This window comes from Crotalus tigris, unplaced genomic scaffold, assembly GCF_016545835.1.
Source record: "Crotalus tigris isolate CLP2741 ecotype Arizona unplaced genomic scaffold, ASM1654583v1 scf7180000020464.425836, whole genome shotgun sequence".
Lineage (NCBI taxonomy): Eukaryota > Metazoa > Chordata > Lepidosauria > Squamata > Viperidae > Crotalus > Crotalus tigris.
The window spans coordinates 274,317-299,270 of NW_024098032.1; the positions used below are offsets into that span (position 1 = coordinate 274,317).

At 35.7% G+C, this 24,954-nt stretch overlaps 1 protein-coding gene across 1 annotated transcript in view; it reads right to left on the reverse strand.

The window, feature by feature from the left end:
* PCDH15 (protocadherin related 15) overlaps positions 1-24,954 on the reverse strand; it is a gene marked incomplete at its 5' end in the record, with an annotated part of 401,689 nt that overhangs the window by 262,861 nt on the left and 113,874 nt on the right. Inside the window, 4 exons of the mRNA XM_039366933.1 lie at positions 577-656; positions 6,750-6,882; positions 9,478-9,671; positions 20,661-20,810. Of these exons, the coding sequence (XP_039222867.1) occupies positions 577-656; positions 6,750-6,882; positions 9,478-9,671; positions 20,661-20,810 (557 nt within the window). The remainder of the gene's footprint in view (positions 1-576; positions 657-6,749; positions 6,883-9,477; positions 9,672-20,660; positions 20,811-24,954) is intronic.

Sequence of the window (24,954 nt, forward strand, 5' to 3'; positions counted from 1 at the left end):
AAATATGAGAGAGCTCAGCTTCAAACAGCTGAATACTTATAATTGGGAATATATTTGCACACAATCTGCTATTTAAATTGGGCTGAGAAGTTAGAAGTATGTGCTGTAATCCTACAATTACATAGATGGAAGTAAGTCCCAATGGTACTTAGTGGTTAAGGCAGGGGTGTCAAACTTTCAACCTCACGTTACGTGTCGCAACATATCGCAACATTTTTGCCATTGCCGGCAATGGGGTGGGCACGGTTTCGCTATGATGCATCTAGCCCGTGGGCTGGCAGTTTGACACTCCTGGGTTAAGGCATCAGGCTATAAACTGGAAGACCATGAGTTCTAGTGCTGCCTTTAAGCACAAAGCCAGCTGGGTGATCTTGGGCCAGTCACTTTCTCTCAGACCAAGGAAGCAGGCAAGGGCAAACCACTTCTGAAAAACTTGCAAGAAAACTGCAGGGACTCATCCAGGCAGTCTCCAAGAATCAGATACAATTGAATGGAAGAGATAGAGAGAGAAAAAGCTGATTAACTAAAGCCAATTTTGTTCATTCTTTGTCACTCAAAAGGAAAAAAATTACTTACTTTTCTGAAAGATTAAATATTTGTTGGGGATCTCCATTTTGTATGATGTATTTTATAGGGTCACCTTCCCGATCAGTTGCCTTCAAAAAAACAACAACACAAAGAAGGGGCATATTAGATTTAATTTTTTTAAAACAAAAAAGCCGAGTAGGTGATGGACAACACATTTGAAATGCTAATCAGCATTTGATAGCTTTAACTCTCAACAGAGTGATCATTAAGTTATTTATCCCCTCTGAAGCGTGCCTGTATTTTGACTGCATGAGAATAGGCTGTGATAAGAATGATAATTGCCTATTGGAATTTTCATGAAATTAAAATATTTGCATTCATAAGGTTTAGTCAAAAATGAGATTTTTTTAAAAAAAATTTTTTTACAGGTGGTATATTCTTCACATTATTGTCAGGATGGTGCAGAAGGGAATATTTATGACTAACTTTTTAAGAAACTAGTAAAATAAATGATAGCAATATTTAAATCATGCACTTATTCATACGCTTCTTAAAATATGGAGCACAAAAAAGCTACAAAGCAACAGATGGTTTGAAAAAAAGTGATTAGATAATACCATTAATTAAGCAAGATAATAACAAACTGTACCTGTTTAATAATAGAAAACACATTCCAGTCAAAATTAAGCATATTAAAGTATTGTTGGCATGGAAATCTAATAACTATCTAGTCAAAAATAAAATCCTCTGAGTTCATTGTTACAAATAGAGGAACACAGCTTTGAAATTACTGATTTTTAGCCAGATGCTGCTTCCAGGGTTTGTAAACATAATCTAAATGTGCTTGGTGTAATATCAGTCATAAGAACAAATAATCTAAGCAAAGAACATTTCCAAATTTCCAAATGTATCATCATTAAAACACTTAGGTTCAAATATTTCTTGAACATTATTCTTCATCCCATCAGATTTTTCCGTCCCATCCAGTCAGGGTGGTAAGGTATATGCATCCACATTAGAAACAAGATGTTGAGACTTTGGGGAAAGTGCAGAGAAGAGCAACAAAGATGATTAAAGGCCTGGAGACTAAAACATGAAGAACGGTTGCAGGATTTGGGTATGGCTAGTCTAGAGAAAAGAAGGACTGGGGGGGGGGACACGATAGCAGCATTCCAGTATTTGAGAGGCTGCCACAAAGAAGAGGGGGTCAACTTAATTTCCAAAGCACCAGAGGGCAGAATAAGAAACAATGGATGGAATCAAGGAGAGAAGCAACCTGGAATTAAGGAGAAACTTCCTAACAGTGAGCAGGGGGGTGGACTAGAAGAACCCCCAAATCCCTTCCAGATGCCATCAGCTGAAGATCTCCAACCGATCTAGGAAGGATGCTCTAGCTCTATGAAGATAACGGAAGGGTCTACAGAATATTCTTCCTTAGGAGGTGAGACACCCCCCATTCTCCTGGCCTTCCAAAAGGGGTTAAACATGGCAGCCTTGTATGGGGAGGCCAAAGAAGCACACAGTCATGGGGTTGCTTGGTGCTAAGAGAGCTCTCCCTCTGTCTTTCTCAACTAATTTCTAACAGGGTTTAATTATTCTTGCTTGCTTAATTTTTTAAATAGTTTTTAAATATTTTAACTCTAAAATTTTAATTTTTATATACTGTTTTATATTTTGATGTTTTATTGCACACTGTCCAGAGTCCCTGTTTGAGGGAGATGGGTGGTTCATAATACTAGACAGCCATTTGTCTGAAATGGTATAGGGCAGGGCTTTTCAACCTTATCACACGTTGTACCATTTTTAGGACATGACAATATTTGAGTACCACTAGTGCTTAGCAAGGTGTCAAAAACTTGATGACTAAAAAAAAGAAGAGGATTTTGGGTTTTACTGATTAGATTCATTTGTTGTTATAGAAATGGCTAGTTTATAATATTATGGAAAAGTAAAAAGTTGAGGTTCCGTGTTAATGCTTCCTTCTACTGTAACAGAGGAAGTCTGTTCTTTTTCCTTTCTCCCCCTCACTTTTTTCCCCTTTTTCATCCCCATTGTGTCCTACTATTTGCTTTTCTATTTTTGTATTTTATTCTATAATCTAATAAAATATTACAAACTGTAGGAAAAAAGTAAAAAAGTACCAGTTTTAATTTCTTTGGTGGCTGTTCCTTTGCTGAATCATTTTCCCTTTGCACTGACAAATGTATGATGAGTTTATTCATGTTTATTAATATGCTGGCTCAGAGGTCTTCAACCTTGGCACTTTTAAGATTTGTGGACCTCAACTGCCAGAATCCTCAGCCATCATGGTTGAATGAGGTATTCTGGGAGTTGAAGTCCACAGGTCTTAAAGTTGCTAAGTTTGTAGACCCCTGAGCTAGCTGGTCAGCCCTTCGTAGCTCTCCTTCCACAGTGTAGTAAGAATGCACCCCCCATCCCTTCCCTGTACCCCTAAAGACACAGGAATCAAGTGCAAAGCAAGAAATACTCACAAAATAAACACATAAACTCCGTTTTTTTCCCTTTAAGCTGCCTCAGACGTGTCACGTGTCACAATGTTGCAATCCCAGAATGAAAGGCTCCAGCAATTGCAAAAAACTTTAGCTTTAAAATTAATCCTGTTTATCTTCAAAGAAAACTTTCTAAAAGCCATAGACAGATTCAAGATAAGGGGGTAAAACTAATTACATTTGTTTAAAGGATTAAACCTACAGAAGTCAACACTTTGGATGCATTGCTAGCCTAAGATACAGACTAAAATATTCCAATAACCAAAGCACACAAAGGAGACCCTGAATTACAAAACACTGTAAAAACTGTACAAAAATCCTTATGGTAACCCAATCAAGCTGCCAGCTGATCCAGAACTCAATAAACCCTCCTCCTTTCTGACATGCCGGCTTTTCATTTCATCAGCGCTGTTTGCATTCTCCTGGCTGGAGAAAACGAACTAGGGGACCTTTTCTTCCAGCAAGAGCTTCTATTTCTTCTCTGTCCCTGTTTCCTCCCTGCCTGCTGAGCTCTCTTTCTCTTTCCCTGTTGTCTTTTTTTCCCTTTCCTGCTCAAACCACCTCCTTTTATAGCCTCTCCTCTGTTCCCCCCCTTTTTCTTCAGTTCACCTCCAGCTCTGCGCTGCTTCTGGAAGCACCAATCAGCTGGAGCCCTGCCAGCTCCTGGGGCTTCTGCCAAGCCCAGACAGTCCTGCAGCTGCGGCTTCAGCTGCCTCTCCCTCAGGCTTGGCTCACTTCAGCTCATTCCCCTCCCCTGCTACACTTGGTTAGCAGTTGCGTACCACCTGCCATGTGGCAAAGTACCACAGGTGGTATGTTTACCACTGGTTGAAAAGACCTGGTATAGGGTCTCCTGCTTGAGCAAGGGGTTAGACTAGAACAGCAGTCATCAATCTTTCCAGCTTGGCCTGGTGTGTGTGTGGGGGGGGCGAGTGGCATGTGCATGCATGCGCATAAAGCTCCATTTGTGTGAGCGATGCATGTGCGCGCCCTCCACTTACACAGCTTGCACTTGCGTGTGAAGTTCCACTCACATAAGCGGTAGACAGTTGTGCTCATGCACGAAGCTCCATTCATGTCAATGGCACTTGCCCTCCACTTGTGCAAGTGAGCTCTGCGCGCAAGTGCCAGCACCCTCCACTCACGCGAAGGGAACTTTGCATGCACATGCTTGCCCACCACTCAGTTTTGAACAAGCCACGGCCCCGTAGTGGGCCATGGCCTGGGGGTTGGGGACCCCTGGATTAGAAGACTTCCAAGGTCCCTTCCAACTATTTTTTTCTGATAAACAGACAAACAAACAATACAGAAGCCTTAATTTAATGGGACAGCAATTTAATGGGTTGGCATGGAAAGTTGACTTGTTTTTATTATGCTGGAGAACGGAAAAATACTCACTGAAATTTCTGAATCCCTTACTCCTAACTAAACTATTATTAGTCAGTCAGTCTTTCAGCTGATGTTTGCTAGATAAGACTGCACTCTGCCTTCTATCCCTGATCTTGCTTTGCTATATCTGGATTGCTTGAAATAAGTCACTTTCTCTTAGTATATCTTGCCTAGTGGAAAATATCAGGGATTGTTATTATGTTAGGGAAGCTTTAGTATACGAGTCTGTGTGTCCAACTGCAGGATTCAAGACCCTCATGTTTCATCATGAGTGGTCTCTGGAGCCTCCAAATTATGCAACTAAATTGTGAGTGGTGCTTGAGTGAAGGGATCCATAAAGTTTAAAAAAATAGAAAGAAAAAAAGTATCAGACTGAACCTACTGATTCCATCCCTCTGGCTATGTCATTATCTCCTGCCTCCAAAGCCGATTGGCAGCAGTTGTCCTGCTCCAGCTACATAGCCTCCAACAGCTAACAAACCCAGAGAAACAGAAGTGACACAGGTGAATTCCTTCCAATCCATTTATTTTCATGTTAAAATACTTCCAGCATTGGAAATTATTTCCAGAAGGCTGCTTTGAAAAGTACAGATGCAGGAAGAAGCAATAAATGGTTGCAACCCTGAGGAGATGGAGGTTCTTTTTCTGTCAGGAAATCTATTACTGAAACCAAACCAAGTGCATAAAATTGGCCCCTGCAGGTTGCCTGCTGCAATATAAGCACAACATTTTGTTGGGATTCTGTGCTTTTCCCAGGCAAAATTTCAACTGCCTCGACCTTCTATTTTTAGGCATGCAATGCAATGAGAAAAACAAACAAACAGGTTTTTGTTAAAATAAGGTGACCAACTTTTTTACAATGAAAAGGAGGACACAAATAAATTGAAGAAAAAATATCATAAATAAAAGAAACATTTTATTCATTGCAACAATAACACAGATGACTTGCATGTGCAAAGTTTGCCAGCCGGGTGTTTTGGCACGCTCAGCAGCAATTCCTATTGGCTTTCAAAAGCCAATAGTGGGAGTAGTACAGCTCATGCAAAAGTTGAAAAAAAAATCATCCAAAAAAGGTGCCAGAACGCCGTTCTGAGCGTTCTATGAGGGGAAAAAAAGCCCTGCAGATTAGTCTTCAAATATCAAAAAGGACATGAAGGAGGACACTTTTTGAGGGAGGACAGAACTTACAAAAGGAGGACTATCCTCCCTAAAGGAGGACGGTTGGTCACCTTAGTTAAAAGCATACAAGGCCTCTGTCCAAGATAATGGTGGCATGGGCTAAAATGATCAGATATACTGCATTGGAAATGTTGGTCTTCCTGATATAGAAGCTCTAATGAATGAAATATTAATTTTCTTGGTATATTTTCTTTTCTTTTCAGTGTAATTAGTGTTGTTTTTGGTAATACTGGTTAAAAAGCAGAACATTTCCCTCCTTTAATTCTGAAATGATTACGTTAGTGTTGGGTATACTAGCATGAGGACAACTGACATATTTGCTGTTCTAAGAACTTGAAATAACACAAGTTATGATGGATGAGTGTTACTACAGATACTGCAATTCAGCAGTTTTGGACTCCAGAAATATTGCAAGGGTCCCTTAATGAGCTTTGCAGTGATGAATGTGCTTTCCTGAAAAGGGAAATCAAAGATAAGAGAATACTGAATGTCTGTGTTTGAGGGTGCTTTCTATTTCATTGGAGCAAAATTAAACTCTTAGGTGCTCATTCACCTAAGGTGAATAACTAGGGGTGATATGATAGCAGGGTTCCAATACTTCAGGGGTTGCCACAAAGAAGAGGGAGTCAACCTATGCTCCAAGCACCTGAAGGCAAGACAAGAAACAATGGATGGAAACTATTCGAGGAGAAAAGCAACCTAGAACTAAGAAGAAATTTCCTGACAGTTAGGACAATTAACCAGTGGGACAACTTGCTTCCAGAAACTGTGAATGCTCCAACACTGGAAATTTTTAAGAAGAGATTGGTCTGAAATGGTTTAGGGTTTCCTGCCTGAGCAGGATGTTGGACTAGAAGACCTTCAAGGTCCCTTTCAACTCTGTTATTCTATTCTATTCTATTCTATTCTATTCTATTCTATTCTATTCTATTCTATTCTATTCTCTCATCAGCATCAGACCAGCTATGTAGCAATATGTAAGGCTTATTCTACAAACCAATGGGGAAAGTGTTGAACAATGCTGAGAGTTTGATAATCTACAATGCAAAAGTTGTCCCAGAAAAATCAGAAGTAATTTACAATGCAACTCATATGCATAAACAGAAAGAGCTTTGTAAATGCTTACATTGAAGCATTCTGTACCTGCAAATTTAGCAAAATGGCACCAATTCGCATGGCCTCACTGAGTTCAAGGCTGTACATCTGTTGAAGGAAGCGGGGTGGACTTTGATTGTTAGGAGGAAGTACCTCAATGTAAACAGTAGTGATGGAACTCCTGAAATGACAAACAGAATTCAGTCAAAATCAAATTATAGCCCTTTTTCTAAACTCTAAATGTTATAATGCATTAAGTATTCAGGGTGTCTCAACAAAGAGAGGAGTCCCAATCCAGCAATTTCTAATTTATGTTATAGTCCTGATAAACAGGTAAAGCTGTTTCCATTCCCATTAAAATTGAGAGCAGCCATATCTGAACTGAAGAAATTGCAAGAACCTTGAGAAAATGTTAATTTTCTACCAAGCTTTAAGCTCTAAGTAACAATATGAAAGCTATCTCAGTGGGGATTAAAATAATGTGCAGTATGCTTTTAATGATTGTAACACTTTCTCAAAAATAAGCCAACCTTGATTTTTTTTTGGGGGGGGGGGAATGCTCAGATGCACATATTTATGAACCCAGTTCTTTGATTAGATCAATTTAATAGAAATATATTTATTTTTATTTTAAAAAAATCAAAACAAGGTTTCAAACATTATATTGAGTTTTGAAATTTGCTATTAAGAATTGCATCAGCAGAAAAAAAGATTTTAAAAATCCAGCTTTCTAATTCTAGGGGGAAAAAAATCTAAGGCTTGTACATACTTCAGCTCAACAGAGTTTTTACAGTATGAGTTTATTCCATTACTTTAGGAAGAGTAATCCTTATAGGTATTTATGTTTGAAGATATGTTTGAATTTAAGATGTCTACAATGCTACATGGCTGGTGACAAGCAAAAATGTAAATTTGCACTCAAATTGCTTAATATTTTTCTAAGAATAATTTAAAGCCGTTGACATTTAAGTATTATATTCAGATTGTCCATTTTATAGATTTCCACATATGTTCATTATGTCAGTGAGTGTTATTTCCATGTTATTTAGAATGCAGACAGTAGCAAAATAGGATCACATATGTTGGATCTAATCTCTATCTGCATCCATATCTAAAATCCCAAAATCTAACAGACTCCCATAAAGGAGAAGCTAAATAATTAAAGAAAAGCCTCATCGCATTCTATTAATTTCTTAGATGGAAAAATAGAAAAAATAACCTGTAGTATAAAATATATCATAGAGTTAAATTTTAAAAATGAAAATCTGCTCTCTAATCATAATCTAGATAGAATAGAAAATTCCATCCCACTCCATATGTCAGGGGTCTTCAAACATGGCCTTTTTATGACTTGTGGACTTCAACTCCCAGAATTCCTCAGCCAGGCATGCTGGCTGAGGAATTCTGGGAGTTGAAGTCCACAAGTCATAAAAGGGCCAAGTTTGAAGACCCCTGACATATGAGATGTACCTATTTTGATAAATGGTCCTTGCCTACAACTTTTCATTCCCTTAATAAATCAGTTTCATCCCATCACATTCACTTGACCAGGCAGAGGAAGTATATTGTAGACCCCGCCAGTTAAAGAAGTCTGACTAGCGGGGTCTAAAAAGAGAACCTTCTCCGTCATTGCCCCCACCCTACGGAATATTCTCCCCCCCCCAGAAATGAGGTGGGCACCCACTCTCTTGGTCTTTTGAGAAAGAGTTAAAACATGGTTCTGTAGCCTTGCATGGAGAACCCAAAAGAACATGTAACCATGGGGTTGGTTGGTGCCACGAGAGCTCTCCCTTTGCCATTGTCAATGAATTTTTAACAGGGTTTAATCATGTTAAGAAAACCAAAATCATGGCATCCGACCCTCTCAGTTCCTGGCAAATAGATGGGGAAGAAATGGAGGTAGTGACAGATTTTATTTTCCTGGGCTCCAAGATCACCTCAGATGGGACTGCAGCCAAGAAATTAAAAGACGCTTGCTCCTGGGGAGCATAATAAAAAGCAGAGACATCACTCTGCCAACAAAAGTGCGTATAGTCAAGGCTATGGTTTTCCCAGTTGCAATGTATGGCTGTGAAAGTTGGACCATAAGAAAGGCTGAGCGACAAAGAATCAAGGCATTTGAACTATGGTGCTGGAGAAGACTCCTGTGAGTCCCTTGGACTGCAAGGTGTTCAAACCAATCAGTCCTAGAAGAGATCAACCCCGACTGCTCTTTAGAAGGCCAGATTCTGAAGTTGAAACTCAAATACTTTGGCCACCTAATGAGAAGGAAGGACTCACTGGAGAAGGGCCTAATGCTGGGAAAAATTGAGGGCAATAGAAGAAGGGGACGACAGAGAATGAGATGGCTGGATGGAGTCACTGAAGCAGTAGGCGTGAGCTTAAATGGACTCCAGAAGATGGTGGAAGACAGGAAGGCCTGGAGGAACGTTGTCCATGGGGTCGCGATGGGTCAGACACGACTTCGCAATTAACAACAACAATCATGTTTGCCTCCTTAATTTTTTTTATAATTTTTAAAAAAGTAATTCTAAAATGTTAACTCTAACAATCTTATTTTTATACACTGTTTTTATATTTTGATGTTTTATTGTATACCGTCCAAACTACCTCTTTGAAGGAGATGAATGGTTTAGAACTGTGAAATATAAATAAATATAAAGTAAAATTCCTGACCATCAAAATATTATTCATCTTGACTTCATACTTCCTTATAGGGTTAAAAGCTAATTTCTCAGGTTAAATAGCCAAAGAAATAAAGTCAAGTATGATTTACCTTTTCTGTGCCAGTGGTGCCCCGTCAGATGCTTTGATAGTGAGGGTGTAGGACCGACCTACTACCAGTGTAATTCCTGGTGCAATGGTGATAAGGCCTGTCTTATCATTGATTGTGAAGTCTCCCTGGTCACCAGCCAAGATTTCATATCTAATCTGTCCATTTGGACCTTCATCTACATCCATAGCAGTAAGCTGCAATTGAAAAGAATCAACATTCTAGGTTTATTGTTGTTTTGCAACAAGAAGAGTTAAAGTACAATCAGAGGGAGCTTATGATATATCTTATGATATCAGTCCTAAACAGTCAGGTGTTGAATTATGAGACTAAATGATATAAAAACTGCAATCTAAAATATAAACAAATAGTATAAAGCAGTGTTTCTCAAGTTTGGCTACTTGATGATAGGTGGACTTCAACTGCCATAGTTCCTCAGCCAGCCATGCTGGCTGACACATTCTGGAGTTGAAGTCAATCCTTCCTCAAATAGCCAAAGTTAAGAAACACTGTTGTAAAGAAAAGAAAAACATTAGTTAACCTAGGAATATGATTACAGAATTATATTTAGGAATGTCTTTTGCCCAGGACATCCACATTTATTACCATTTCACATTACTTTTTTTTTTAATCTGGAAGCATTTGAGGCAGCTAAATATTAAAATAAAAGATATATAGTTAAAACCTAACAAAAAGATGGTTGAAAAGCCTACTGTACCACATCCCATTTGGTTCTAAAATGTACCATTATCCTCATAAGCTTTGGAGTGGAATGAGTTGAAAGGATGGAGACAATGGCAAAAAAATGGATATAACTGCAAGAAATGTACTATTCGTTAGTGACTAGTGAATAATACTACCAACAGTCATAATTGTCTCAGGGGAACACGATCCACCTTGTGCCAGTCATTCAGAACTAAAACATCTCAGTGATTAAAATAACATGCTTCCACCTGTTCATCAAATATATTCACATACGCCCATCTTTTCTTGTTTGAGAGGACAACGATGGGTGGGAATTTTTCTCATGGCATCTGTATGTAAGTTATACTTGAATGATTACGAGCCAAAGGCATGCTGTGGTTTCTATTGAGAACAATTAGTTTAAAGGTGCAGCTGTAAACTCATTTACTAAGAAGTAAAACCAATTAAGCACAGTAAGACTTCTTTCCAAATAAAAACTCATCTTTTGAATGGCTGACAGCATCAGCTGCAATCTTAAAGTACTCAACTGAAAGAGGTGCCTTTTTCTTGCTAAAACTGGGAAACTATTACTTTAATCATGTAAACATTTCTTTGTCAAACTGCGCATAGTTGCTGATCTTCTCAATTAATGCTATTAATAAAGATTGAAGGTTTCTTTGAAAAAGTATAATAACAGGCCTTCTCCAGTTCAGGGAATGAGGAGAAGAAGATAAATCAAAGCCTTTCACAAAAATACCAGTCCTAACCATTTAATTACACACTAGGAACCAGGCCAAGTTTTATTGTGACAACATGAAAAGGAAAAATGGTAGAATCACAAATACCTAAATTAACAAAGTTAATTAAATTTACAAATGAGCATGGTTGGAAGCGTTAAGTTATCTGAATAACATTTGGAAGGAGTAAAAATATGTCTGAAAAGGTAGCGTTAAAATCACAGAACTGTCATACTGCCCTATGATTCAGAATATACAAACTGCAGGTGTCTTTGGTAGATAGGCGCCAGTTTATATGATCCTGGACATTCCTGAATCTATAAAAGCAGTTAAAACAAGGATCCTTTCTGCTCTCTCTCTGTATATCTCATACAGAAATGGTAATTTTGTTCCCTAAAAATAAGCAGTACTCACAACTTGACAATGATGGATCTCTTCGGTTACAGCTCAAGGAAAGCCCAATTTGCCTTGGGCAAAAAAAAAAGCTCTAGGCTACTTACATTGCATCCTGTCTTTAACAATACTGTGTCTTTTATATTAATGCCACATTTCATTTGTTACAGTCATTTTTAAACAAAAGTTAGTTCAGCTGGACAGAGCTCTCATTACCAGAGATATTTTTGGCCAAAACATGGGAAAGCTAATAAGACATCTTGACTCTTGTAGTTCAATATCTATCATGAACTAAAAAGTTCAGGCAAATTGGTCTCATTTCCAAATGCCTAATGTGATTATTTCCTGCTGATCTAAATTGAAATGTGCAGATGTTTTGCTTAGGCAGCTTTGCTTTCCAACTACTACCCTTCAATTTCTCAGAATCATTCACTATTAGCATATATTTACTTTAGCTATTTGAATCGTGTTGTGAAAATTGTCATGGAATAGCATGGCTGATACCTTTGGATTAATAAATTATTGGGGTCTGCCATCACAAAATGTACATAGCTCCTGGGTTTTTCATTTTTTTTTTGTGATCTCAGTCTTACACTTAATATGGAGCAAGAGATTATTTATTGATCTGCAATATTTATAATTCAATTATTCATTCAGACTCAATTTGATATGGGATGACTCATGACTAATATTTTTCTTTTCTTGACCACTACCAGTAAAGATGGAGGAAAGCATTTGTAAAATTAGGGACAAAGAAATTGTTTGTACAACATCCAGAGACTGTGAGGGAGATGGGTGATTTCTAAATTTGATAAATAAAAATAAATAAAATAAAAAAGGCATGTGAGAAATCTATGAGAAATCTGTGACATCGCAGCTAGGACTACGATGGGATTCTGTTATATACTTAATGGGAGAACAGAATGAATACAGTGCTAAAAGAATGACGACGAAGACATATTTTTATGATCAAAAGATGTAAGTATGTGACTATTTTATTAAGTACATTTCCTTTGTTATCAAGAGGCAAGGCTCTCTAGTTGCCTCATAAAACTGAAGATGCTCACAATAAATATCATGTGAAACCTAAAACAGTCATGGAATTTTAGGTAAAAACAACAACATATGAGAACTGGAGAATTTAGGCAATTCAATAGTTTTGTTTATACGGTCAAAGCTCATTTCTCTAGCTATGTATGAAAGAAACATTCTTTCCGTAAAACTGGCCATTGTGCAATTATGATTGAGCATTTGTGTCCAAATGATTTTAAAACATGATATTCCCTGAAAGGTACATCCAGTCTTTACTCATTTCAGAAGGCCATGAGACTGAGGATAATATAAATACAGAAGTTTTAAAACCCAATTTTGTGCATTCTGTTTGTCATTTATTTTTTATGTATCAACTAGACTTAGAAAACTTTGCATCAGATCAACTGAATTTTGCCCATTTTTAAAAAAAAAATGAAGAGAATACTATGCATATTTCATATCTGCTTGAAATATGTGAAGATTGTGCAAAATCTAGGCCATTGTGGTGCAGCACTATGCATATTCTGAACACATTTGGACATACATTATTTGTTTCAGCTGAAAACTTTTATCAAAATCTACTGGGGGAAAAATACCAATTGTTTTATATATTCATTTGATTTACATCTCACGTAGCAATTATTCAAGATGGCTCAAACAATGTGACTGTCAGAATCCAATTATACTTCATCTCCAATTATTAATTATAGAAAACCCCATTTCTGCCCTCTCTGGATTCTGCCATAAAGAAAGAGAGGGGAGTGAACAAAGGGGCTTTATGGCCCTCACTTCCTTTGGTACAACTTCAAAGGGTTTGAATGTGGTTAGCACCAAAAGGTCTTATCATAACAAAGGAGGCTATTTACCTTTCATGTAGTTTATCTGAAGTCTCCATCCAGACGGAAGAAAGGAAAAAAGGAGTGGGATTGTGATGCCTGAAACTGTCACTGGAAGAGGGGGGTGATTGGGTTGGACTACTGGGGAACCCCTTAAAACCTCGAATGGGGGAGCTTGAACCCCAAGTCCTGTCTAGCACGCCTGCAACCACTTTTTCTTAATAAAGGATTCTTGTTGGAAGAATTATTCCAAGAGTTCTGTCTTCTTAAGATGCAAAGTGGGGTGGGTCCTTACAGTGACATTGTGTTAGACTAGATCTAGGTAACTTTCAAGCTAAAACAAAACAACAACAACGAGAAACCCAAACTCAATAATCTTAATTTCTTTTGAATCAAATATTCTAAAACATATGAGACCAGGATGCAATGCAGTTGTGACCAGCTTAATATCAATAAAGTTAACTGCCTATCCATTTAGGGTTTAGATTTTAATTTACATTTATTATCTTCTGCTGATTCTTCCATCATAGAACATGTATTTCATTTTATTTTCATTAGAATACAGCTACAAAAATATAGGCTGTTAACCCATGGACACATAAAGAGAAAATACAAGTTATTATTTAATACAGTGGTACCTTGGTATTCAACTGCTTTGAAACTCATTAAATTTGATACTCAATGCATTTTGACATGAAAATTTTGTCTTGATACTCATCATTTGTTCGCTACTCAGCACATACACTAGAACCTGTTGATACTGGCTGCATTGTGACTTGCTACATTATTCCTTATATTTTGTTTGGTACTTATCATTTTTGATACTCATTGGGCTTTCCGGAACCAATTAACAATAAGTCCTGAGGTACCACTGTAGTTAAATACCAATCTTCTCAAACTTAATCTCTATTCTCCATTGACAGGGTTAAACAATTCCTCTACAATAGAAGGAACTTAAACCCAGATTTAAAAGATTTTTCTTTCTAACTAGGGACTATACTGTTGTTCATTTTATTTAAAAAGAGAAATGAAGGCAAAGAGGAGAAGAATTGGAAAAGACCAGACACATACCTAAGTAGACAAGAAATAGCAGGCAAAAATAGATAAGGAATAAAGTACAGATATTGTGGATAGACCATAGCATTTATTTTTATAGTTCTTTTTTAAAACTTTGAATTTATTTCAGTTTCTATTCCTAAGAAATCTGTACTGTACAAGAGATGCTAAAGAAAAAATAACCCCCATCTCGAGAAGATTTAGGAAAAAAAAAATAAAAGGAGAAACTATTTAATGAATTATAAGATTCATTATTAGAGTTCTGAAAATTATGGTTTAAGTTATCATTGAGAAAAGCAACTACCTAGACTTCAGTTGGGAAATCAAACCCGTATAATAGATCCTTTCATGGTCATTCTTTCATTCAGAGAAATAAGTAGCTAGCTGTTTTCATCAGTCTCAAAATCCAAATATGTTCTATTTTAATCACACAAAAGAATATTTTAAGGATAGTCAGATCTGAATTAAGGAAAACCAATAACTATCTAGCCAATCAGCCTTGAAAGTGCTTTTTAAATCTACTTAACAGTCAATGTAAATAGTACAAACACTACGAATAGCTGGCAATGCTAGGATGACTCCTGTGTTTATTATTAAAAGATCTGAATTTTTTCATGATCAGTGGGGCAATAACTATTATAAACTTTTTAAATATAGAAAGTATGGATGAATCAATGAAGGAGAATATTTGTACCTCAGGGTTGAAATGAGGGGTCCTTGGTGCTCTCTGAGCTTGATTATTTTCTTGCAGACATTTCATTACTCTAACTAGGTAACATTATCAGTGCTACTAAGGAGTGCTGTTTGCTGTCAGTTTATATTCTGGTGTCTTGCTGTCTGTGTGGGTTGGGGAGGTCTTAGGGATTCTTTGGTCAGGCTATTTACTAATGGCTCTTTGGTAGTTTCTTGATTGGGGTATTGTTTACTTGATTGTTGGTCTGAAGTGACCTTGGAGTTAATCTATGATGATCTGAGTGCTGATTACTGGTGGACACATGCTGGAGTCTTTTTCTCTTTTGGGCTGCCAAACCATTCTTTTTTTAAAAAAAAACAAATTTTACTGGTTTTTTAATTCTTAAGAAAAAGTACTCAGGACACACCGTGGTACTGAGGTAATCAAACATCCTAGAACAAAACATATATACATAGTTCAATCAATACATCAAGTGTTCCCTCTCTTTTTCCCTCCAATAGCATAGTATATTTAAAATATCCAATTCTAGCTTAAATTTGTTCAACCTAGACCTGATTTAAGGTTTTATAAATTTACAATACCGTAATCAAATTAACTTTAAATAAAAACAGTATCAGTTCAAGTATCCCTTCCAAATATATTCTAGTTCCTTAATTTTATCATAAGTTTTATTTATTTCTTCTTCCACTAATCTCCCCTATTTAAAATAAAATATTAATCTAACCTATACCTATCTAATCCATCAATTAATCATTCTCTTTAAGCTGACAAAATAGTATCAGACCTTAAATCATTTCAATCCATTAGACAAAATTCAAATTTCATCCAGTTAATTATCATAACTAATAACCTCCATGTCATCAAACAAACACATCATCTTATTAAATTAATTCAATTAATTATTAATTCAATCCAAATCTAAAACATCTCTTCAATTTTCTTCTTACCATTACATAATAATTTTCATACAAATAAACCTATCATTCTAAAAAATACATTCTTAGTATTCTAAATTACCTTTAATCCACTATATAAAAAAATATCTCATTTTTAGGCAAAAATATTGATCTATCCTATAAACATCTAAATATATCTATCTATCTTTCCTCTACATATCTAATCCATCAATTAATCAATCTCTTTAAGCTGACAAAATATCAGACCTTAAATCATTTCAATCCATTGAACAGAATTCAAATTTCATCCAGTTCTGTTCAATCCATTGAATAGAATTCAGATTTCATCCAGATGTCATAGCTAATAACATCCATGTTATAAAACAAACAAGTCATCTTATTTGGTTAACATTCAATTAATTATTAATTCAATTCAAGTCTGAAACATCTCTTTACTTCTAACTCATAATCTTAATCCTTAAATCAGTCCATATGCATCCAATGCGTGAAATTTTAAATTTCATTTTTCAATCTTATTCGAGCTTTCCTCTTATGCCAGGCAGGTTTCCATAGCAGAGCTTCCCTTCCAGCTAATAAATCTCTTTTTATTGCTTGTAGTGTTATTTGATTCGGTGAAAACTATCTTAGCCTCTGCATTGGCCCTCTGTTTCTCTTATCCATAACGCCTCATTGCTTCAAAAGTTCAAAACTCAGTCTTTGCTTTTCCTGGTCCTCAAAGGCATAAGTGGACTGCTTGTAAGGCAAGATAAATGTATCTTTATTCTCAGTTAAGTCCTTTTCTTGTATAATCTGTTTTGTAGAATAGTCAGGTGTAATCTGAGAGTCAGTTTGAGGTTTAAAGTAGAAGTTCTGGCTCTTAATTCTGTAGTAAACTCTTTTATTGTAGTACATATTTCTTCTTTGGCCTCACAGATCTTTTCCAGTATAAGTTTACAGTTTAAATGTGATTGAGGCTTCTCCATTTTAACAATGGTTAAAGAGAAATCCTTTTTTCTTTTCTTTTTCTTTTTTTTAGTGGGGGCTACAGTTGAAGAGTATCCACCCCCACAAATCCCACAGCTGGCTCAAATTATCTTTTTTCTTGAAAAAAAGTTTGAAGGCCAAAACCATCTCATCTCCAAATAGTCAACAATTACAATATTAACTTATGAGATGTCCTCAGTAAGCTAAAAAGTCTTTTTCAAATGCCATTATTATTATTTTTTCCTTTTTTCTATTTTTTATAGAAAGAGTGGAAAAAGAAATACTCTCCCAATATAAAATAATAATATCGCCCAAAAAAACCCCAAAAAACAATTTTTTCTGTACTTCAATGTGAATAGGGATAAAATATAGTCTTTAAAAAAGTTTTATTCTGTCATTTTGTATAACGCCTTTGTTCCCACACATACAAAAGCTGCTTCTTCCAAACGGGGAAGTAATTCCAATGACGCTTTTACAGGCAGAAAGAGCATAGGGTGAAGAGAGGAACAAAAAGGGTCTCACCCGGGTGATCCGCAGTGGGTCTATTACTCTTAGGTGTCAGTGTGACTTTTGGCTGATGCAGCAGGGTGATCAGCCATCTTGCAGGACGATCTTTGCTCCGTCGGCTCTAAGGAGATAGCTGGAGACACGGGAGAAGCTGCTGCCCTCCCATATCTACCAGCAAGCCTCCTCCTCGGTGGTCGCCCCTCCAGGGTGACTTTCAACCCCCTAGGGGGTCTACCGGCGAAGGAAACTCCAGACGGCATGGAGACGAGTCTCCAGGCACGACCGATGTCACCGCGTACCAGAACCAGAAGTCCAAACCATTCTATTGGGATTGCATAGTTATGAGGTGGGAAGTTTAACTTTGTAATAGTGTTTCTTTTTGAAGGGGATTTCAGACTTGGTTTCACTTTTGACTGTGTCAATACTATGTAGCCAATAAACATGTTCTTTGAGGAAATCTCTAGCCTGATTTGTTTCTGATTTGTTTTTGTCTCATCTATTGGAACCTTGGCACTTTCTTTTCTGTTTTCTTTCCTGATTTTCATTTCTTTTGCTATTTCTTATTTTTCCTTTTTTTATACCATTGCATACCATTCAGAACTGTATAGGGAATGTGGCAATTATTTTGATAATATTATAACTGTGATTTCTAACGGCAGATATTCTAGACCAAATTAAATTTAGCTGTAAATTAAATTATTATTCCTCTTAGTAACAGCAAAAAACACACACCTTTTCTCAAACTACTTCCTATGTTTGCCTTTTGTACTTATATAACAGCCTTTATTCCTCATCCATGGACAATATTATATTTCTTTTCCATTCAAGGCCAAAGTAACCTTTTTTTGGTCATATTGGTCAGTTACCTAAATAATCACAATATATTATATCTGACAATTTATCTACTTAGGAAACTACTACTATTATTACTACTTATTCTACTGATGAAAAGGAAGTTTTCCTTATAGCTTACTAGCTTTATATAGCCACCTACGTTTGCATTTTAGAAAAAAGGCATCAATGCCATCTTGAGTTTTATATGGAATGACAACCATATAGGTGGAGAACTGTACAAATCAGTTTTAAGATCTTACAATTAAGCCTTTTTACAATTGTGAAACTAATGATTCCATCTGGATGTATTATACATAAATATTAAGATAATCAATTTCATTGACAATAGAATAAGATTTCTGAGATATTATGTCTTTCGTCCCTATAAGGAAAATTGTATTACCTTGAAGATAAAGATTTCTCTGAAGTGAATCAAAGGCATGTCACAAACACCTAAATTTATTTCATACAACTAATTTCACCTAATTTGTCACGTAATTATTGCAGTGTACTTATATTTATTAACCACTTTTTCGCAAGGTTCTAATAACTATAACAAAATATATATCAGATCAGTTAGTACAAAATTATGGACATAAGTAACTCAGCTATATACCTTAACAGAAGATCTGACATAGTACATTTCCAACAGAAGAGAAAATATGTAGCTCACGGTTGAAATATGGAGTCCTTGATATTTTCTGAACTTGCAGACCTTTCATTACCCAACTAGGTAACATGATCAATGCCAGTGAGGATGGGGTCGCTCCATGTTTATACAGTATACAATGGCCTGCCCTGCAAATTTTAGTGAGGGTATGGATTGTAGTTGCTTGATTGGGGCATTGGCTTTTGTTTAATTGTTTGTCTGGTGTTAATCCCTGCTCATCTAGGTGTTGGTTCCTGAAGATGATGTGTTCTGGTCTTTTTGTTTCTTTTTTTCTTGTCTCTTTTGAATATTCTATAAATGTGGTTTATCTATATATCAAAGGAGATATACCAGGAGTGCAGTGGGGCTGCTAGATAAAAGAGGGTGTGTAAGTGTGTGCAAGTGGTACGGGAGGTTCAGCATGACTGTGGCTTGGGGTGGTCACTGAGGAATAGGACAAGGTGTGCAAGGTTGTGCCAGTGATGGGGAAGTGCAGAGGGAATATAGTGAAGTTCAGAGAGGGAACACCGGTGGGGCACACTTCCCTAAGCAACTTGTAATTTTACCTTGTTGGCTTCCTTATTGACTTTGCTTGCGGAAGCCAGCAGGAAAGGTCACAAATTGTAACCATGTTTCTCTGGAATGCTGCAATTATACAAGCGCAACACTCAGATCACAATCACATGACCACTAAGGTACTTTGACAGCTGGAACTTTGAGGACCAATCATAACCACTTGTTCAAAAGAATCATAACTTTGAATGATCATGGAACAGCATCAACCAATGATTACTTGTAGAGGCTAGGTGATTTTCAAAAATTGTTTTGAAGGAGTAATTTAAATCAAGTACATATACTGAATTAAAAATATAAAATGTGAATCTATCTTTAGCACAAACCTTTCAATTTCAAGGTAATTTCTACTAGTTTGAAGTTCATATGAAGCTTTCAAAGTATGTTATTGATCATGCTTGAAAAAAAAAAACGTGGAACCAGAATTCAAGGTAGGACCTATAGAAATTTAAAAACTGAAGTCTTTGCCAAACTTTAAGACACTACATTACTTAAAATCCCCCTAGCCACCATCATCAACAATGCATACAAAAAGTTGGCTGAATAATTACTATCAGGACAAATATTTATCACAGCAACAATTTATAGCATGGTAAAGAAAATAGATAGTAATTATTTGATATTTGTCATAAAAATATAATAATATTGGCAATGGAATATTTTGTCAACTTGTTAGAGGAAGCAACAACTTAACAGTGAAGGAGCAATTAGGTTGTCTGTTATCAAATATGAGTCTATTTGGCTAGCAAACTGTCAAATTGTAAGCCTAACTGACTTTCTAGAAGATTCTAGTAAAGAGCAAAGTTTCTAAAACAATTTAATTCCTCCTACTTAAATTTATTTTCATTTTTTAAATTAATTTTTATTTAAACATTTTTGAAGAACAAAACATGTAATGAAAAAAGAAAAGTGGTGAGGAAAGAATAAAGAAATGAAAAAGGCGAAAAAGTGAAAAAAATGGGAAAAGACAGAATGTAAAGCAATAATAAATGCAATTGAATTTTATGCTCTCTCTCTCTAAGGTTATATCATAATCCCTTTGATAATAAATTTATTGCAGTTGTAGACCAGCAATAGCCATCACTTTTTACAATATATTAAATAATAATAATAACAACAACAACAACAACATTAATAGTAAATAATAACATCCCTGTTAAGAAAATACATGTTCTCAAAATGTTAGGGTCACTCCCTAATTTACATGAGTGGATAGCCCTTTGTTCTATAATGCAAATTTATTTTCCCATGTCTTATTATTTTTATTAAAAAAATGGTTGAAAACTCAGAGAAAAGAAACTGCTCTATTACCTTGATAATGCTTTCTCCAGGCCTCATGTCTGTGTAGATCTTGACATTATATGATATGTTTGAGAAAGTTGGAGAATTATCATTTGCATCAAGCACAAAAATATTGACTGTGACTGGCAAACTTTCTTGTACTCCATCGGAAGCTGTAATCTTCAGAATAAATAGATGTGAAAAAGTAATGTATATAAAATCAAAGGAGACATTCTGCTTCTGATTGTTATTACTAAATTACTAACTTATTAGTTTGAATACTTAGAAACCAACTCCTTTGAAGCCATCTCTAAGCATATATTTAATATGCATAAAGTACATTTCACACATAATTGCATCTAAAAAAATCATTGGCATTTAAAAAAGTCATTTAAAATTAAAATTATTATTTTATGATATTCTTTAAAGATCCCATTCTACATTATGGATGGTGTATGCTTAATTCCCATTTTAAAGACTCATTTTAGATCGGATTGATTTTAGTAGAATTAAGGCTATTCTCATTTAGACTGGAATTAAAACTATATATTTTTTTCATATTCAACTGAATTTAAAAACAAAGGTATTTATTGTCTTTAGGGGTCCAAAAATAGTTTTAGATTAATACAATTGTTGGTGTCTGATATGTAAAAAAAAGTATCTTCACAGAAAAATAATTCTAACAAATTTCTAATGATTAATTAATATGTAGATAAAATATTCAAAAGCAAGGATCATCATTTGTTTCTTTTTTAATCCAAGGAACATACTTTCATTATATTTTTCACCTTTCAAAGGCTGCAATAACATAGATTTGTATATACTCTTTATTACTGTCACTACCTAGCAAATGAAACAGTTGGCTTCTTAAAAAAATAAAACAAAGAACATAGCAAACGACAGCATTAGAAAACATAAACATTACCTGAAAAAAAACTGTAAGACACCTAAAGTCTAGAATGTTTCAAGATGTTGATAAAAGGGTATATAACAATTTGTTTGTTTGTTTACCTTTATTATTTTTACGAGTAAGTCAAGGCAGTCAATATATTCAACACACCTTCCTTCTCTTACAACAACAACCCTGTGAGGTGGGTTAGGCTGAGTATGATGGGCCCAAAATGACCCAGCTGCATTCATGTCTAAGGCAGGACCTGAACTCACTGCCTGCTGCTTTCTAGTTTGATGCATTAATCTCTAGACCAAACTGGCAGGAATAAAGCCTACATAAGAGGTTTGATTAACAATTTACAATTCTTTTCAACAAACAATTGACAATTTAAAATAAAATACCATAAATTAAGGTAAAAATACTTCAAAATAAAGTAGTTATCAGGAATGTCAGCTTCAATGAATTGGACAGATCAGGGAGATATGAAGAAGCAAAAACAGCTTCATGCCTTGTGGAGGCCTAAATCACTTATAAACGCTGCAGTTCCTGCAGTAATGTAATCATCATTTGGGCACTTTGCAACTGAAGTGCATTTATGGCGATTGCAGCATCCCATAGTCATGTGAGTGATACTTTTGTACTTCCCAATCAGCTTGTGACAAGCAGAATTAATGGAGAATGAAGAAAAAAACCCTTGTAAATTGTGATTATGCAATGTTTCTCTTAACATGTGCAGTGTTACTGACAGAGAGGGAAGTAATGCCATAAATCCATACTGGTCACATGATTTGCAGATCCCAATTGTGGTCGCTAAATGAGGACTATCTTTATTGATATGTTGCTGTATCCTATTCAAGAGGCAAAGCTCCCATTAGAAAAATTGCCTGTGCTTGAGTGAACTTTCTCTTTGCCCTTAATCCATTTTTTTTTCAAAAAGTTTTGCTTCCTGAAAAATGTTTGGTGATTATGATAGGCTCCTTCAAATTGAACACAAAAGTAATTTCAGAATGGCTGTATCATGTAGGAATCTTGAGAAATATGAAATTAATTTCTATTGACTATAGAGTATTTAACCACATACAGTTCTGACATGCTGCATGGGTTCAACAGGGTTAAAAGTCTTTTGCTGCTGATATTCGCTTGCATTCAGTGTCCAGTGCATCTCACTGCAGTGTCCAACGATAGTCAGCCAGCACTGATGGATTCCAGTTGCCCTGATACCATTTTTCCATTGTGGCAATGTCCTGGTAAAACCTTTCACCATGTTTATCACTGACTGAAGCTAGATTATTGGGAAAAAAGTCCAAATAGGAATGCAGAAAATAAATCTTCAGTGAAATGTTGCACTTCATATATGCTTTTTTATATATAAAAAGTTTTTTATTTATAATACAGTTAAAACAAAGATGGACATAACGCAACATTCCAGTATAAATATTTCTAAGAATTTGTTTCTCTTCATACATATAATTCTTGATCTCTATATATACGTACATATATATTTTTCTATCAATACAATATCTAATTTGTGTCTCCATATACTAACATACAATTATATATGTTTCTATCTTAACACTAGTTTATAACCCGAACAGTCCTCCTTGATTCACACCAATAATAAAATTTGTCCCAGATTTCAAAATAATCTGACTCTGTCTTGTCCTTCATTTCCATTGTGAGCCTATCCATATCTGCACACGATAGAATTTTGCATAGAATCTCTTCTTCTGTTGGAATTTCTTTATTCCTCCAGTTTTGTGCATACACCAGTCTAGCAGCCATGAAGATATGTAGCATCAAATAAAATATCCCTTTATCGTATTTCTGTGTGGTTATGCCTAATAAGAAGAGTTCTGGTTTTAACTGTATCTCTATCATTAATATTTTTTCCAGCCATTTTTTTTATCTTGTTCCAGAAATCACGGGCTTTTGGGCACTCCCACCACATATAGTAATAGGACCCTTTTGCCAATTTACATTTCCAACATGTGGAAAAAAAATTTGGACCCATTTTAACTAACCTTGTGGGTGGGAGGTGCCATTTATAGAACATTTTGTAGAGATTTTCTTTGTAGGAGGTGGCCAAAGTAAGCTTCCTATTTCTTACCCATAATTCTTGCCAGATGTGCAGATCAAAGTTGAGATCAAGATCCCTACTCCACGTTAACATGGTTTCTTTTACCTGTTCCTCATACATTGCCTGATCTAGCAAAAAATGATATAATTTTTTAATCATTTTGTCCTCGATTCCTAATAGTATTTTATCCAGCCCTGTCAGCTCTATTTTTATGCCTAGCTCTTTTTTAAACTTTCCAGTATCTTGCCTGTAATTGAAGATATGCCCGCCATTCTAATTCTACCCCTTCGTCTTGAAGAATTTTCCTGGATTTCAATTCCCCTTTCTCATCTAGTACATTTTTATATGTTATAATTTTTCCTAATTGTATAAGCTTTGGGTGTATATGCATTTCTAGCATTGAAATTCAGCTGGGGACTTGTATATAATTTGGTTGCCATGTTTTAACCCATACGTCAATTAGAGCTCATCTGATGTAATGCCTTCAAAAATATTTGTGTGTTTTATATTTCTGATCCCATAACATAGCATGCCATCCTACCTGCAAATCGTGACCTTCCAGACATAATAGTCTCCTATTCTTCAATAATATCCAATCCTGCACCCATAATAATACCATGGCCTGATAATATTTTTCCAGGTCTAGGAGGCCAAATCCACCCCTTTCTTTCACATCCTGCAATAATTTTAATTTAATCCTTGCTTTTTTTTCTTGCCAAATAAATTTGTGTATGGTTTTGTTAAAGTTTTGAAAGAATTTCTTATCTAATTTTATGGGTATACATTGGAACAAAAATAAAATTTTAGGTAGGACATTCATTTTGATTATTTATTTATTTATTTATTTATTTATTTATGAGACTTATATACCGCTTTAAGTGCAAGCACTCTCTAAGCGGTGTACACCAGTAAGCAATGTATATATATATATTTACATTGCCCCCAACAATCTGGGTCCTCATTTTACCTACCCTGGAAGGATGGAAGGCTGAGTCAACCTTGAGCCGGTGAGATTTGAACCACTGACCTGCTGAACAAGTCAGCTAAAGTGGCCTGCAGTACTGCACTCTAAATGCTGCGCCACCTCGGCAATTATGGCAATTCTACCCATAAAACAGAGTTGCAAGTTGGTCCAAGTATCTAAATCAATTTTAATCTGTTCCATTAACCTATCATAATTGTCTCTTTTAAGTGTAACACATCTAGCAGTTAGTTGTATCGCTAAATATCTTATTTTATTCGTAATCTGAATGCCTATTCTGTCAACTAATTCATTTTTCTGTATTTTAGTCATATTCTTAACGAGCATTTTGGTTTTTTCTTTATTTATCTTTAGGCCTGCTATTTCCCCATAT